General features: G+C 41.9%; 1 protein-coding gene and 1 non-coding gene across 2 annotated transcripts in view; both read left to right on the top strand.

The window, feature by feature from the left end:
• KDM3B (lysine demethylase 3B) overlaps positions 1–16056 on the top strand; it is a 72036-nt gene that overhangs the window by 23291 nt on the left and 32689 nt on the right. The window contains exons 5-7 of the mRNA XM_027768846.1: positions 330–531; positions 6151–6365; positions 7358–7510. Of these exons, the coding sequence (XP_027624647.1) occupies positions 330–531; positions 6151–6365; positions 7358–7510 (570 nt within the window). The remainder of the gene's footprint in view (positions 1–329; positions 532–6150; positions 6366–7357; positions 7511–16056) is intronic.
• On the top strand, positions 10535–10672 carry LOC114006419 (small Cajal body-specific RNA 21). Its single transcript, XR_003548132.1, has one exon.

Genomic DNA, 16056 nt, shown 5'->3' on the forward strand with positions numbered 1-16056 from the left:
GGAGGTGTTTGTTTAATTGTTTAGCCAGATCCTGAGTGGCTCGAACAGGTGATAGCTGTCTTCAGCCTTCTGGGATTTTTCACACCTGTGCTCAGAATTGTTTCATTGTAATGGAGCGCTTCTCTCAAGTTCTCCACCATCCTTAGCTCCCAAATGAAGGCTCTTAGCTCCCGGTTTTCTCTGTCTGTCAAGGACGGACGCAGTGGGTATCCTAGCAGTGCAGGTAGGAGTAGCCCATTAGGACAAGTGTCTGTCCCTGAAAAGATCATGTTATTGGGCCCTATTTATATTTCTCCTAACAGCCTTTTCTTCTTCTTCCCTTGCTGTAGTTGGTCAGTCAGTGCTGAAAGATGTGAGCAAAGTGAAGAAGTTAAAGCAGTCTGGAGAGCCCTTTCTGCAGGATGGGTCTTGCATCAATGTGGCTCCTCACCTGCACAAGTGCCGTGAGTGCCGCCTGGAGCGGTATCGGAAGTTTAAAGAACAAGAGCAAGATGATTCTACTGTAGCCTGCCGCTTCTTTCACTTCCGGAGGTACCCAAACTCCTCTCTCGTCCACCTTTCCAGCTTTGATGAGTGACACCTAACTCACTCTGTAATAATCTATAAATATGCCTGACCATCTTTCCCCTCACTTTCCTTAACCCTTTTGTTTTCAGGGTCTGTGCTGAGACTCTGTCATAGATTCACGTTGGATTATAAGATGATGTGTGGCCTTAACCTTGGAGAGTCAAAGTTGAGCAGTGTTAGCTGTAGCTATGTGCTATCCCGAGTTGTTCCTAACTTAGGTTCTATGTAAAACCAGTGATATAAATGGAAGGACTCTCTTTTATGTTGTGGCCCTGCCTGACCACTTACTTTTAAGTGCTAAAGTAACTTAAATTACAGATGGGGAAGTAAGATTATGAGATAATAGAAAGCATCTTTGAAATAGATGTAACTGATAAAAATCGCGGGGGTATTCCCTGTTTTTACCAAATAAAAGCTATTTAATTACTTGTCCTTTGCTTGATAAACTTAGGAATTTCTTCTAAGTTTTTCAGGAGTCTTTAATTTTTTTTTTTTCTTTTTGGAAAGGTTTTTGCTATAGGGTGCGTGCACTCGTCTGAAAGACAGAGACAGAGAGAAAGAAAGTGAAAAATCACCCCCCGGAGGGATGGCCATGCCGCAATCCCATTCTCTTCTCAGGATCTTGGTCATATTCTTACACGCACCCAGCGTGAGTTTAAGCCCCCAGGTGTGGGACTCGAACTGCAGTGTACTACATGGGAGTCCAGCAACATAGCCATTACACCAGCTGCTGGTCCTGAGGAGTCTTTAATTTTTTAAATAAAGACATCTGAACCGTTTATCAATTTGGTGTGCATTAATTTATTCACCAAATATTTATTGAGTACTTAGTGTGTGTCAGCCTTTGTTCTGGACATTGAGGATTCAGTGATGAATAAAACATCAAACTTTAGCCCTGAGAGAATTTGGAGAGGATCTGGGAAGCCAGATAATAAATAAAAGGAAAAGTTAAATAATGGTATGTTAGCTGATAATTACTATGAGAAAAATAAAGGAAAAAGACTTGAAGTGTAGGGAGGCTAGAGAGGCTATAGTTTTAAGTAGGCTGATCTGAGAAGATGAGATTTGAGGAGCAACCTATAAGAGGTGAAGATGTAAGCCACACAGTGGTCTGGGAGATGGATATTCCAGGTAGGTCCAGCTCTCCCGAGGCTGGTGAGTTCAAAGAGCTAACTGACTAAAATAAAGTAAGCAGTAGGGGAAAAGGAGTTGAGATCAAAGAGTTACTAGTGGGTCTAGATTTTCAAGGGCTTTGACTTTTATCCTGAGTAGGAAGGCATTGGAGGTTTTGAGCCTGATGAGTGACACTGACCAGTGTCCTTTTTTTTCTTTTAGAATTATTTTATTTAGTTATCTTTAATTTGACCAGAAAGGGAGGAGGAGAGAGAAAGAGAAAGCAAGCCTCCAGGTCTGAGACTCAAACTGTGGTCAGCCACATGGGAGTCTAGCACCCTTAACCACCACGCCACCTTCCTGCTCCACACTGACTGGTGTCTTGACTGGTGTCTTTAATTGTCTCTTTGACTACTTTCTTGAGAATAAATTATGTGGAGGCAAGGGCAAAAGCACAGAGAAATTAGGAAGTGTTTGGAATTAACCAATAGAAATGTTGGTGGCTTAGACCAGGGAGGTAGCAATGGAGATGAAAATTGGTTGGGTTCTGGGTATAATTTGAAGATAGAGCACATAAAATCCTAATGGGTTAGATGTGGAATATGAAAGAGTGGAGTTACAGATGATATTACAGCTTTTGGACAGATAACTGAAAAGATGGGATTGCCATTTACTTATAAGGAGATTCTTAGGGAAAAGCAGTTTGGGGAAGGAAAATGGGAAGTATTTTATTTTATTTTATTTTATTTTTTGAGAGGTTTTCGCTATAGGGCACGTGTGCTCGCCAGAAAGACAGAGAGACAGAAAGCAAGAAATCACCCCTTAGGAGGGATAGCCACGCCGCAATCTCTTCTCCTCCATTCTCCTCTCGTGATCTTGGGCATATACGCACACGCACCCGGCATGAGTTTAAGCCACCAAGTCCAGGACTCAAACTGCAGTCGACTGTATGGGAGTCCAGCAACATAGCCATTGCACCATCTGCTGGTCCTGAAAATGGGAAGTTTTAATTTGAGCATATTTAATTTATGATGCCCAAATGGTAGGCCAGAAGGTGGCACCATGATAAAACACAATGTTCTGTGAAGCTGACCCACCTGGGAAGATTTCAGTTTGTGTCCAGAGACCTCCCTGAGTATGTTCAGCATGAGTATGCCGTGATCCAGGGCTAATTGAAGCTGGTAATGGATTGCAGCATCAGGACCCTGTTGAGTGCATCTGTTTGTGTCTGTGTGTGTCTCATTTGCTTTCAGTAAACTAAAAAAAAAAAAAAGATTTCCAATCGGTGATGTTGAGAGGGCAGATAGATATAAAACTCTATAGAGTTGGGGCTGGCAGGTGGTATGGTGGTTAAGGGCTCTGGACTCCCACATGGCTGACTGTGGTTCAATTCCCGGACCTGGCAGCTGGCTTTCTCACTTTTTCTCTGTCTCCCTTCCTCTCTAATGCACTCTGGTCCAATTAAAATAAATAAATAAAGTTAAATCGTTCTTCAAAATATTTTTTTAATAAATAGAAAAATAAAACTCTATAGTTAAGGGATGAGATCCACCTGGAGATACAAAGTTAGTATCACCAGGTATTTAAAGCTGGGAGTCTAACTGAGATCACTTCAAGAGTGAGAGTATAGATAAAGAGAAGCAGTTCAAGGACTGGGTTCTTGCACCCTCTGAAGTTTAGAGATGTGAAAGCTAAGAAGGAGCTACTAAAGGAGACTACAAAAGATCAGCCAGTGAGGGTTCAGAAGGTGGCTCAGTGATGTTGGCCACAAACCCACATGTGAAGTCTGTGGTTCGTGTCCCATGGCCTCCCTTGCATACTCGTGATTTGGACAGGCCGAGGCTGGAGGTGGATTGCAGTGTGAGGACCCTGTTGTGGTGGGAGGCCTCTGTCTCAGGGAAGAGATCATCTTTCCCCCCAAAAATAAAAAAGCAGCCAGTGAGGTAGTAGGAAAGCTTGGAAGTGAGGTATCTTAGGAGTATTTTTTTTTTTTTTTTGGAGAGATTTTCACTGTAGGGCGCGTGCGCTCACCAGACAGACAGAGAGAGACATAGAGACAGAAAGCGAGAAATCACCCCCCAGGGGGGATGGTCACGCCACAATCCCTTCTCCTCCATTCTCCTCTCAGGATCTTGGGCACGCACGCACACGCGCCCAGCGTGAGTTTTAAGCCACCGGGTCCAGGACACGAACCGCGGTTGACTACGTGGGAGTCCAGCGACATAGCCATTACGCTAACTGCTGGTCCCTGTTCATTATTCCTTCTTGAAAATACTCCTAAGGGAACCAGCAGTTAGCGTAATGGCTATGTCGCTGGACTCCCACGTAGTCGACCGCGGTTTGAGTCCTGGACCCGGTGGCTTCGACTCACGCCGGGCACATGTGTGTGTGTGTGTGTGTGTGTGTGTGTGCCCAAGATCCCGAGAGGAGAAAGGAGGAGAAGGGATTGTGGCATGGCCATCCCCTCTGGGAGGTGATTTCTTGCTTCCTGTCTCTCTGTCTCTCTCTGTCTTTCTGGTGAGCGCACGCACCCTATAGCAAAAACCTCTCCAAAAAAAGAAAAGAAGGAATAATGAACAATCAAATGCTGCTGATAGGTCATGTGAGATAGGGACAGCAAGTATTTGATTTAGCCAAAGTGGAATGACCTTATCAAAAGTAGTTTTGGAAATTGTTAGGGGGTGGTGTCTGATTATAGTAGTTTATGAGAGAATAGAACACAAGGAACTGGTGACAGTTAATATAGACAACTTTTGTCTTTGTTTTTGTTTTTGCCATAGGGTGCTTGTGCTCACTGGAGAGAGCCAGAGAGGGAAAGTGGAAAATCACCCCCTACCCATGGGTGGGGGTACGGATGGCCATGCCATAATTCCTTCTCTTCTAATCTCCTTTCAAGATTTTGGGATTTGGGGCATGCATGCACATGTGCCAGGTGTAATCTTTAAGCCACCAGATCCAGGACTCAGACCACAGTGCGTCATGTGGGAACCCAGTGCCTTAACTACCAAGTAGTAACCTGGTGGCCTCTAGACAGCTCTTTTAACAAATTTTGCTCTTGGGACCAGTAAGAGTCACAGTGGTTGAGGCGCTGGATTCCCATGTAGTCCACCATAGTTTGAGTCCCTTATCCAGAGGTTGGAAACTCATACTGGACGCGTGCATGTGCATGCCTAAAATTCCGAGAGGAGTGGACCAGTAGATGGTGTAATGGTACATTGCTGGACTCCCACATGGTTGACCACAGTTCGAGTGCTGAACCCAGCTACTTGAAACTCACGCTGGGTATGCATGTGTGCCCAAAATCCCAAGAGGATAATGGAGGCTAAAAGATTGTGATGTAGCCATACCCCATGGAGGGGGATGCGTTCTCGCTTTCTGTCTGTCTGTCTCTCTGGCTGGTACACATGCCCTATAGCAAAAATCTCTCACAAATGAAGAAATTTTGTCCTTAGCAAGCAGAAAAAAGGAGGAGAGTGTTGGATTAAAAGGATTTTTGTGATAGACATTATAGCAATTTTACATGTTGACAGGAAGATTCAGTAGAGAGGAAAGTAGATGATGTACAAAAAAGAGGAGAAAGTTAGTGGAGTTGAAGGAAAGATAGGAAGTGGATAGAGAATCTGATCTTTACTGAGACCTAGTTTAGAGAAGATCAAATGGAGTGCCAGTGAGCCCAGTCACCGGGGGGTTGGAAGCATAGCTGTGGTAGCTTGTGGAAGTTCTTTTCTGACTCAGTTTTTCTCAGTAGAATAGGAAGCAAAGTTCTCATGGGGGAAGTAATATTGGAAGTTTGAAAAGAAATAGGTGGGACCAGCAGTTAGCGTAATGGCTATGTCGCTGGACTCCCATGTAGTCGACTGCGGTTCGCGTCCCAGACCCGGTGGCTTAAACTCACGCCGGGCGTGTGTGCATGTGTGCCCAAGATCCCGAGAAGAGAATGGAGGAGAAGGGATTGCGTTATGGCCATCCCCCCTGGGGGGTGATTTCTTGCTTTCTATCTCTCTGTCTCTCTGTTTGTCTGGTGAGTGCACACACCCTATAGCAAAAACCTCTGAAAAATAAAGAAAAAAAAAGAAACAGGTATCTAGGGAGGGAGTGCACCCGGAAACTCCTGTGACTGTCAGGCAATATTAAGGGCTCACCACAGGTAGGTGGACATAAATTTAAAGTGTGCTAATGGGTTTTCCTCTGGTCACATTCGGTGGCACAGGTGCCAGTGTAGAACAGTGGACGGAAGAACTCCGGGAACAAGTGTTTTTTAAAGTATACAGACTTACTAAGTTTTAACAGACCTTCCTATTAGCAGAGAATGTATACTGTATCAGTCCAATATGGTGAAAATTCTTAGCCTGATTCCTATCGAGTACCTTTAGATTTGTCTTAGGTCATAGGATTTTAGGTGTGTATTAGTTTGCATTGTTCCTGCTCTTTTCCATGATATCTATTTAACTGTCTACCTTCCTTTCTCAGGTTGATCTTCACTCGTAAGGGGGTACTTCGTGTGGAGGGATTCCTAAGCCCCCAGCAAAGTGACCCTGATGCCATGAACCTGTGGATTCCCTCTTCCTCCCTAGCAGAAGGGATAGACCTAGAGACCTCAAAATACATCCTGGCCAATGTTGGGGACCAGTTTTGCCAGCTCGTAATGTCTGAGAAGGAGGCCATGATGATGGTGGAGCCACACCGTAAGGCATCCTCCTTCTTGTGTTCCAGCACTCTTAGTTGGAAGCTTCGTTTTCCTTTACTTAAGGGAGGAATGGGAGGAGTAGCAGATGGCATTTTCTGTAGATGAATTAAGACTGGGAAGACTTTTTATATTAACCTGTAGTTGAGGCCTTCACTGTATTTAACAGACCTCATTCTTTCAGTCTTTGACAGTTAACATACCCAAAAACTCCTTCCCTATTTGCCTTTCATTTTGTAGTACAACTGCTTTAACATGCATTTGGATCCCGTTTGGGTTTGGTTCATCTGAATATCCTTAGTTTGCTTTGATCCAATGTGTGTTATTATATGACACTCTGTGGTTAGTGAGTAGACACATGCTATTAGATGCCGTGTTTCACACCTACAACCGAAATTACTATATTTCCGTGTCTGTGAGATACCGTAACCTATTTCCAAACCAAGGAAGATTGTGCTATGAAATTATACCCTAAATTTCTACAAAGAATCATCATCTTATTCAAAATCCCCCTCATTGAAATTTTACAGTATCTTAAGTGACAACGTGTGGCATTGATCCCTTATTGACACTAGATTATTATAGCCTGGTGTTATCACAAGCCCTTGAAATATCATTATAGTAGAAATAAATTTGCACAGTTTGTTCAGAAACATTAGAAATTCTGGGACCAGCAGGTAGTGCAGTGGTTAAGGTGCTGGACTTCCACATGATCAATCATAGTCTGAGTCCTGGACCTGGCGGCTTGTTTTCTCCCTTTCCCTTTCTATCTCTGTCTCTATCTGGTCAAATTTTAAAAATAATAATAACAATTAATTAATAAAAAACAATACTAGAAATTCTTTTTATTTATCTTAAAATTATAGAAACACAAATTTGATGAGTCCTTGGTTTTTAATTGCTGGACAAAATGGTTTGAATAGCTATCTGGGATCTTTTGCTATTGGTTAAAATGGTCAATGCCAATAGTCTTCCTCTTCCTCCTTCCACCAGAGAAAGTGGCATGGAAGCGAGCTGTACGTGGTGTACGGGAGATGTGTGATGTTTGTGAAACAACTCTCTTCAACATCCACTGGGTTTGTCGCAAGTGTGGATTTGGGGTCTGCCTTGACTGTTACCGGCTCAGGAAAAGCCGTCCACGCAGTGGTGAGCAAATACTGTCCTATATAGTTCTAAAGGTTATCTGTGGGTGTGTCAATGGAGTTGCAGGACTTGGAAATTGAAACAGGAATGAATTATGTCCCCTCTTGAACTGTGTAGCCTTATTCATCTTTTTTCTTTTTTTTTTAAAGAGATCTTTGCAATAGGGCATGTGCACTCACCAGAGAGAGAGAGAGAGACAAACAGCGAGAAATCCACCCTGCAGAGGGGATGACCATGCCACAGTCCCTCCACTTCCATTCTCCTCTGGGATTTTGGGCACATATGCACACGTGCCCAGCATGAATTTCAAGCTGCTGGGTCTGGGACTTGCACCACCATCAACCATGTGGGAGTACAGCGATGTAACCACTACACCATCTGCTGTAGCACAGGGAAAGGGAATTAAAAACAGAGCTTGGCAACCTTGTTGAGTTGAGACAGAAAGAGGAGTGAGGCAGGGTACAGATGTAGGAGCTGCATAGAGAGAACATTAGATATCTGCAGAGAGAGTTCCTCAGTTTTTTGCCTGAACTGTCAAAAAGCAATTGAATGAATAATTTGCAGAACTCACTATTTGTATTCCTGTCAACTAGTGTGAAGAGACACTTGGTAAAGTTCAAAAGAGTTACACTATAGTCAGAGGACTAACTTAGTCTCAGAATAAAAACTTCTCTGGAGCTATGATAACAACGTGTAAAGCAAGCTTTGAAATAGTCAGATTGATCTGCAAGTTACTTAACTCTATACCAGACTAAAACTAAAAGATTAAAACAAAATCCAATACCCAGAAACTTCAAAAGTTCCAAAGCTTGTGCATTCCATCAGTAATTATAACATATGCACAAAGAGAATAACTTGACAAAATTTTTTTTGGAGAGGTTTTTACTATAGGTAACATGCACTCCCCAGAGAGACAGAGAGAGACAGAAAGACAGAAAGCAAGAAATCACTCTCCAGGGGGAATGGCCTTGCTGCAGTCCCTTCTCCTCCATTCTCCTCTCAGGATCTTGGGCACACACATACATGCACCCGGTGTGAGTTTAAGCCACCAGGTCCAGGACTCGAACCTCGGTTGACTACATGGGAGCCCAGCAACATAGCCATTACACCATCTGCTGGTCCCAAGAATAACGACAGATAAGCTAGGAAAAAAAAATAATTAGTAGAAACAAGCCCAAAATGATAGTGATGATGGAATTAGTGGGAAAAGACCTTAAAGCAGATATTATAAATCATATAAATATGCTTAAAGATACAAAGGAAAACATGAACATGATGAGCAGAAAGGCAAACTATATAAAAAATCCAAATGAAACTTTTTTTTTTAATTGCCAGAGGGCACATGACTTTCCAGAAACAGAGAAAGCACATGGTCATACCTGGCACACTTGTTGCCATGTTTCAGGACTGGCTGAGACTGGAGGTGAATCACAGTGTTAGCACCATGTTGATGGTACTGCCTCTTTTGTCTGTCTTCCTCATAATAGAAATAAATGAAATAGGGGCTGGCAGGTGGCTTGGTGGTTGAGGGCACTGGACTCCCACATGGCCGACTATAGTTTGAGTCCCAGACCTGGGAACTTGACTTCTCACCTCTCTCCCCCTACTCTGTCCTCCTCTAGTCAAATTATTTATAAATAGGGAACCAGCAGTTAGCATAATGGCTATGTCGCTGGACTCCCACGTAGTCGACCGCGGTTCGTGTCCCGGATCCGGTGGCTTAAAACTCACGCCGGGCGCGTGTGTGTGCGTGCCCAAGATCCCAAGAGGAGAATGGAGGAGAAGGGATTGTGGCATGACCATCCCCCCTGGGGGGTGATTTCTCGCTTTCTGTCTCTATGTCTCTCTCTGTCTGTCTGGTGAGCGCACGCGCCCTACAGTGAAAATCTCTCCAAAAAAAAAATTATTTATAAATAAATAAGTAAGTAAAGTTAAGTAAAATAATTATTTTTAAAAAGAATAAAATTCAAAAAAATTCAATAAAATAGAATTTAAAGTTCATTGAAAAATGGATTTTAAGAAAAAGTTTATTTTGGTGGAAAAAATTGAAGCTCATGCGTACTTTAAAAAATATTTTAAGAATTATTTTATTTTTATTCATTCATTTATTTTAATTTTGGGGGGGGAGAGAAGTTTTTGCCACAGGGTGCATGCGCACACCAGAGAGACAGAAAGTGAGAAATCACCCCGTGGGGGAATGGCCATGCCGCAATCTGTTCTCCATTCTCCTCTCAGGATCTTGGGCATGCAGGCACACGCGCCCAGCGTAAGTTTAAGCCACCGAGTCTAGGACCTGAACCATGATCAACTATATGGGAGTTCAGCAACGTAGCCATTATGCTAACTGCTGGTCCCTCATTTATTTTAAATTTTACCGGTGAGAGAGAAAATGAGAAAGCAAGCCATCAGGTCCAGGACTCAAACCATGGTCAGTTGTGTGGGAGTGTCCAGCACCTTAACCACCACACCACCTACTGGTGGCCATGCATACTTTTTTCATAACACACACTTTCCACAGACTTTTTAAAGACCCCCTTGTAGATTAAAAGTAAAAATGTAGACTGGTGGAGCCAGCTAGTGGTGTAGTTAAGGCTGTTGGATTTTTTTTAAACAATTATTTTATTTAACTTTATTTATTATTATTATCATTATTATTTTCCAGTTTGATCAGAGAGAGACAGAGAGAGAGGAAGTGACAAAGCAAACCACCAGGTCCGAGACTTGAACCGTGGTCGGCCATGTGGGAGTCCAGCGCCTTTATCCACCATGCCACTTACTGGCCCCAAGGCTGTTGGATTTTACATGGCCAACCATGAAGTTTGAATCCTGGACCCTGCAGGTTGAAAAACACACTGGGCACATATGTGTCCAAACCCAAAATCCTGAAAGGAGACAAAAATGGGCAAGGAATTGTGGTATGACGTTCTCCCATATTAAGTGTTTTTTCACTTTCTCTCTCCCCTCTCCCTCTGGCAGGCACATGTATACTCTTGGCAAATTAAAAAAAAAAAAGTATAGACCATGGACTGGCTTGGTATCCTGGGAGGTGGGCTCAGTCTCCCCCACCTCCTCTCAACTGAGCCAAGAGTAGAAGGGCCAGGCATCCTTCTCCATGGGAGAGGTGTTTAAGTATGGACCTACCTGGGCTGTCCTAGCCTCACATTTACTTGGCTATAATAACCTAGCAGGAGAAAGTGATGGAAAGGATGAACTTACTGATTGGGAGGTAAAAAGAAGCAAAAGGGTGAAAAATTATGTACCATGACTAATACTATTTGGAAGAAAGCTGGAGGGGCCAGCCCTGTAGTACAGTAGTTAAGCCCTGTGTATAGAGAGCCAGATCCCACATGGCCAAGTGCAATTTGAATCCTGGCCCTAGAGACTTGAAAACACACTGAATACGTTGTATAAGCCAAAGTTCCAACAGGATAGAGACACACAGAAGGGATTGCAGCATGATCATGCCCCACTGAGAGGTAGTTTCTCCTCCCAACCTCAGTTTCTCTGTCTCTCTCTCTAGCAAGTTCATGTACCCTCCAGCAATTAAAAATAAATAGGGCCAGCAGGTGACGTAGTGGTTAAGGTGCTGGATCCCACATGACCAACTGCATGGTTCAAGTCCCAAATGTAGCCGCTTGAAACACATGTGCACACATACCCAAAATTCTGAAAGGAGAATGGAGGAGGTGGGACTGTTGTGTGACCATTCCCCCAAAGGATGATTTTTCACTTTCCCTCTCTGGTAAGCACACACACACTATGGCAAAAATCTAAAATATATAAATAAATACACACACAAAGCATATGAAACAAAACTGGTAGTGCTGAAAGGAAAAATAGAAACATCCACAAGTATAATTAGAGATTTCAGCACCTTCTCCCAATAATTAATGACAGAAAATTGAAGACAGAAAATCAGGATATATATAGAAGACAGCACCATTAGTCAACTGACCTAATTGACATTTATAGAACACTCCATCATCTCACAACACCACAATATACATTCTTTTTGAGTGTACATGAAAAATTTACCAAAATAAACTATTTGGTTGTTACAAAACTCATTATGTATTTTTCTGTGTTTTTCTATGCAAATTTTCTTTTTTTAAAAGTTTTACTATTGAGGTGTTTTTGGTATAGGGCACGTGTGCTCGCCAGAAAGACAGAGAGAAACAAAGAGAAAGTGAGAAATCACCCTCCAGGGGGAATAGCCATGCCACAATCCCTTCACCATTGTCTTGGGATCTTGGGCATGGAGGCACACATGCCCGGCCTGAGTTTAAGCCACCGGGTCTGGCACTTGAACCACAGTTGACTACATGGGCGTCCAGCGACATAACCATTACATCAACTGCTGGTCCCTTTTTCTTTCTATTTTTTTTTTTTCAAATTTTCAATCCAATCCATATCCTGGATCATAAAGTAAAGTAAATCTCAATAAATGTGAGGTGATTGAAATCATATAGAGTATGTTCTCTTAACCATGAACAAATTAAATTAGAAAATAGTAACAAAGGGGGCCGGCAGGTGGAGTAGTATTTAAGAGTGCTGGACTCCAACATGGCCGACCACATTTCAAGTCCCAGACGGTGGCTTGATTTCTCACTTTCCTTCTCTCTCACTCTGTCCCTCTCTGGTTGAACTAAAATAAATAAATAAAAATAAAGATTTTGTAAAAAAAAAAAATATTTCTTTTGGTTTTGTTTTTCTGTTTTGGCTATAGGGCGCGTACGCTCGCCAGACAGACAGACAGAGACAGAGAGACAGAGAGACAGAAAGTGAGAAATCACCCCCGGGGGGGAGGGGGATGGCCACACCTCAATCCCTTCTCCATTCTCCTCTTGGGATCTTGCGCATGCACACCCATGCACGTGCCCAGCGTGGGTTTTAAGCCACTGGGTCCGGGACTCAAACCACGGTCGACTACATGGGAGTCCAGCAACATAGCCATTACGCTAATTGCTGGTAACACCCAAAATTTTTTTAATTAAAAAAAAAAATAGTAGCAAAGATATCTGGAAATTTTCAGATACTTGGAAATTAAATAATACCCCTCTAAATAGCCCATAAGTTAAAAAAGACACCACAAGAGAAATTTTTAAATGTTTGAAATAAGTGAACATAAAAACACAACAAATATATCAACATTTATAGTGTGCAGCTAAAGCAGTGCTTAGAGGGGAATTATAGCACTAAATATTTATATTAGAAAAGAAAAAATATCTCGGGGCCTGCAGGTGGCAAAGTAGTTGGGGGCACTAGACTCCCACATGATTGACTGTGTTTTGAGTCCTGGTCCTGGCAGCTTGCTTTTTCTCTCTGTCCCTCTCTGGTCAAATTTTAAAATAAAACAAATGAATAAATACATAAAGTTAAATGAAAAATTATTTTAAAAAAGAAAAAAAAATTTCAAACAACTATGCTTCTGCCTAAAGAATCTAGAAAAAAATGAGAACATGCAATGTACCAATTTTTTTTTTTTTTTTGTGGAGAGGTTTTTGCTATAGGGTGTGTGCACTCACCAGAAAGACAAAGAGAGGCAGAGAGACAGAAAGCGAGAAATCATCCCCCAGGGGGGATAGCCATGCCGCAATTCCTTCTCCTCTATTCTCCTCTCAGGATCTTGGGCATACATGCACATGCGCCCGGCGTGAGTTTAAGTTACCGGGTCCGGGACTCGAACCGTGGTTGACTACATGGGAGTCCAGCGACATAGCCATTACATTAACACTTGAACCACAGTTGACTACATGGGCGTCCAGCGACATAACCATTACATCAACTGCTGGTCCCTTTTTCTTTCTATTTTTTTTTTTTCAAATTTTCAATCCAATCCATATCCTGGATCATAAAGTAAAGTAAATCTCAATAAATGTGAGGTGATTGAAATCATATAGAGTATGTTCTCTTAACCATGAACAAATTAAATTAGAAAATAGTAACAAAGGGGGCCGGCAGGAGTGCTGGACTCCAACATGGCCGACCACATTTCAAGTCCCAGACGGTGGCTTGATTTCTCACTTTCCTTCTCTCTCACTCTGTCCCTCTCTGGTTGAACTAAAATAAATAAATAAAAATAAAGATTTTGTAAAAAAAAAAAATATTTCTTTTGGTTTTGTTTTTCTGTTTTGGCTATAGGGCGCGTACGCTCGCCAGACAGACAGACAGAGACAGAGAGACAGAGAGACAGAAAGTGAGAAATCACCCCCGGGGGGGAGGGGGATGGCCACACCTCAATCCCTTCTCCATTCTCCTCTTGGGATCTTGCGCATGCACACCCATGCACGTGCCCAGCGTGGGTTTTAAGCCACTGGGTCCGGGACTCAAACCACGGTCGACTACATGGGAGTCCAGCAACATAGCCATTACGCTAATTGCTGGTAACACCCAAAATTTTTTTAATTAAAAAAAAAAATAGTAGCAAAGATATCTGGAAATTTTCAGATACTTGGAAATTAAATAATACCCCTCTAAATAGCCCATAAGTTAAAAAAGACACCACAAGAGAAATTTTTAAATGTTTGAAATAAGTGAACATAAAAACACAACAAATATATCAACATTTATAGTGTGCAGCTAAAGCAGTGCTTAGAGGGGAATTATAGCACTAAATATTTATATTAGAAAAGAAAAAATATCTCGGGGCCTGCAGGTGGCAAAGTAGTTGGGGGCACTAGACTCCCACATGATTGACTGTGTTTTGAGTCCTGGTCCTGGCAGCTTGCTTTTTCTCTCTGTCCCTCTCTGGTCAAATTTTAAAATAAAACAAATGAATAAATACATAAAGTTAAATGAAAAATTATTTTAAAAAAGAAAAAAAAATTTCAAACAACTATGCTTCTGCCTAAAGAATCTAGAAAAAAATGAGAACATGCAATGTACCAATTTTTTTTTTTTTTTTTGGAGAGGTTTTTGCTATAGGGTGTGTGCACTCACCAGAAAGACAAAGAGAGGCAGAGAGACAGAAAGCGAGAAATCATCCCCCAGGGGGGATGGCCATGCCGCAATTCCTTCTCCTCTATTCTCCTCTCAGGATCTTGGGCATACATGCACATGCGCCCGGCGTGAGTTTAAGTTACCGGGTCCGGGACTCGAACCGTGGTTGACTACATGGGAGTCCAGCGACATAGCCATTACATTAACTGCTGGTCCCCAATATTTTTTCTTCACCAGAGAGCATGTGTGCTTACCAGAGAGAGAAAGCACATCCTAATGGGGTGTGGTCCCACTACAGTCCCTTTTCCTTTCTCTATCCTGTCAGGATTTGGGGCAGGCATACACAGTGTCTGGCATGTTTATCAAGCCACCAGGGCTGAGATTCAAACCATAGTCAGCTGTGTAGGATCTGGCTCCCTATACAAAGTGCTTAACAGCTAAGTTATGGCTGTCAGCCCTCTTTTCCACTATTAAGAGTGAAAGAGGGCTGACCTCCTAGGTTAGTGGTTAGATGCTGCCCAGAGGAAGCCAGATCCCCCATAGCTGACTGCAGTTTGAGCCCTAGCCCTATTGACTTTGAAAATACTTGGCTCATGTGTGTATCCAAGAATCACAATGGGATAGAGAATTGGAGGAGAAAGGATTCTACCACGATTGGGCCTGTTGAGTATTCTCTTTCTCTCACACCTTTGTGGATACATGACTAGAAAAATTAAAGAATACCTAAATATATGGAGAGATGTACCATATTCATGGATCAGAAAATTGAATACTAAGGTGTAAATTATTCTAATTTGATTTGTAATTAAATGTGATTCCAAATCAAAATCTCATAGACCCTTTTGCATAAATTGATAAGATGGCTCTAAAATTTATATGAAATGCAAAGGGCTTAAAATAATGAAAACAATTTTGAAAAAGAAGGGTAAAGTTAGAGAAATGTATTACTTCAGTACTTACTATAAAGCTACAATAATCAAGATACCATGTTAATGGAACAGAACAGAATCTAGAAATAAACCCACACATGTTTAGTCAGCTGATTGTTGACAAAGATGTCAAGTTAATTAGGGGAAGGACAGCCGTTTCAATAAATGGGAGAGGAACAATTATATATTCATATTCAAAGAATGAACCTACACATCATACCATTTGCAAAATGGTAACTTTAGTTATACCATAAACTTAAACATAAGAGCTAAAACGAAACTTCTTTTTTTTTTTTTTTTTAAACAAAACTTCTTAAGAAAAAAAAAAAACTTTGTGTCCTTTAACTAGACTAATATTTCTTAGATAGGACATAAAATAAAAGAAAAATTAATGTCAAATTTATTTTTAAGGATTTTGCAATAGGGTATATGTGCTTGCTGGAGAGAGACAGAGAAAGGAAAAGTGAGAAGTCACCTGCCAGGCTGATGGCCACAGCACAATCCCTTTTCTTCCTTTCTCCTTTTGGGATTTTAGGCACATTCACACACACACACATGTCCAGCATGATTTTCTTCCCTTTTTCTCTTTTTTTCAGGGATTTTTGTTGTAGGGCACATGTGCTCACAGGAGAGACAAAGAGACAGAAAGCAAGAAATCACCAACAGGGGACATGGCCATGC

The sequence above is a fragment of the Tupaia chinensis genome, unplaced genomic scaffold (genome assembly GCF_000334495.1).
Source record: "Tupaia chinensis unplaced genomic scaffold, TupChi_1.0 Scaffold147608_1, whole genome shotgun sequence".
In the NCBI taxonomy this organism is placed as follows: domain Eukaryota; kingdom Metazoa; phylum Chordata; class Mammalia; order Scandentia; family Tupaiidae; genus Tupaia; species Tupaia belangeri.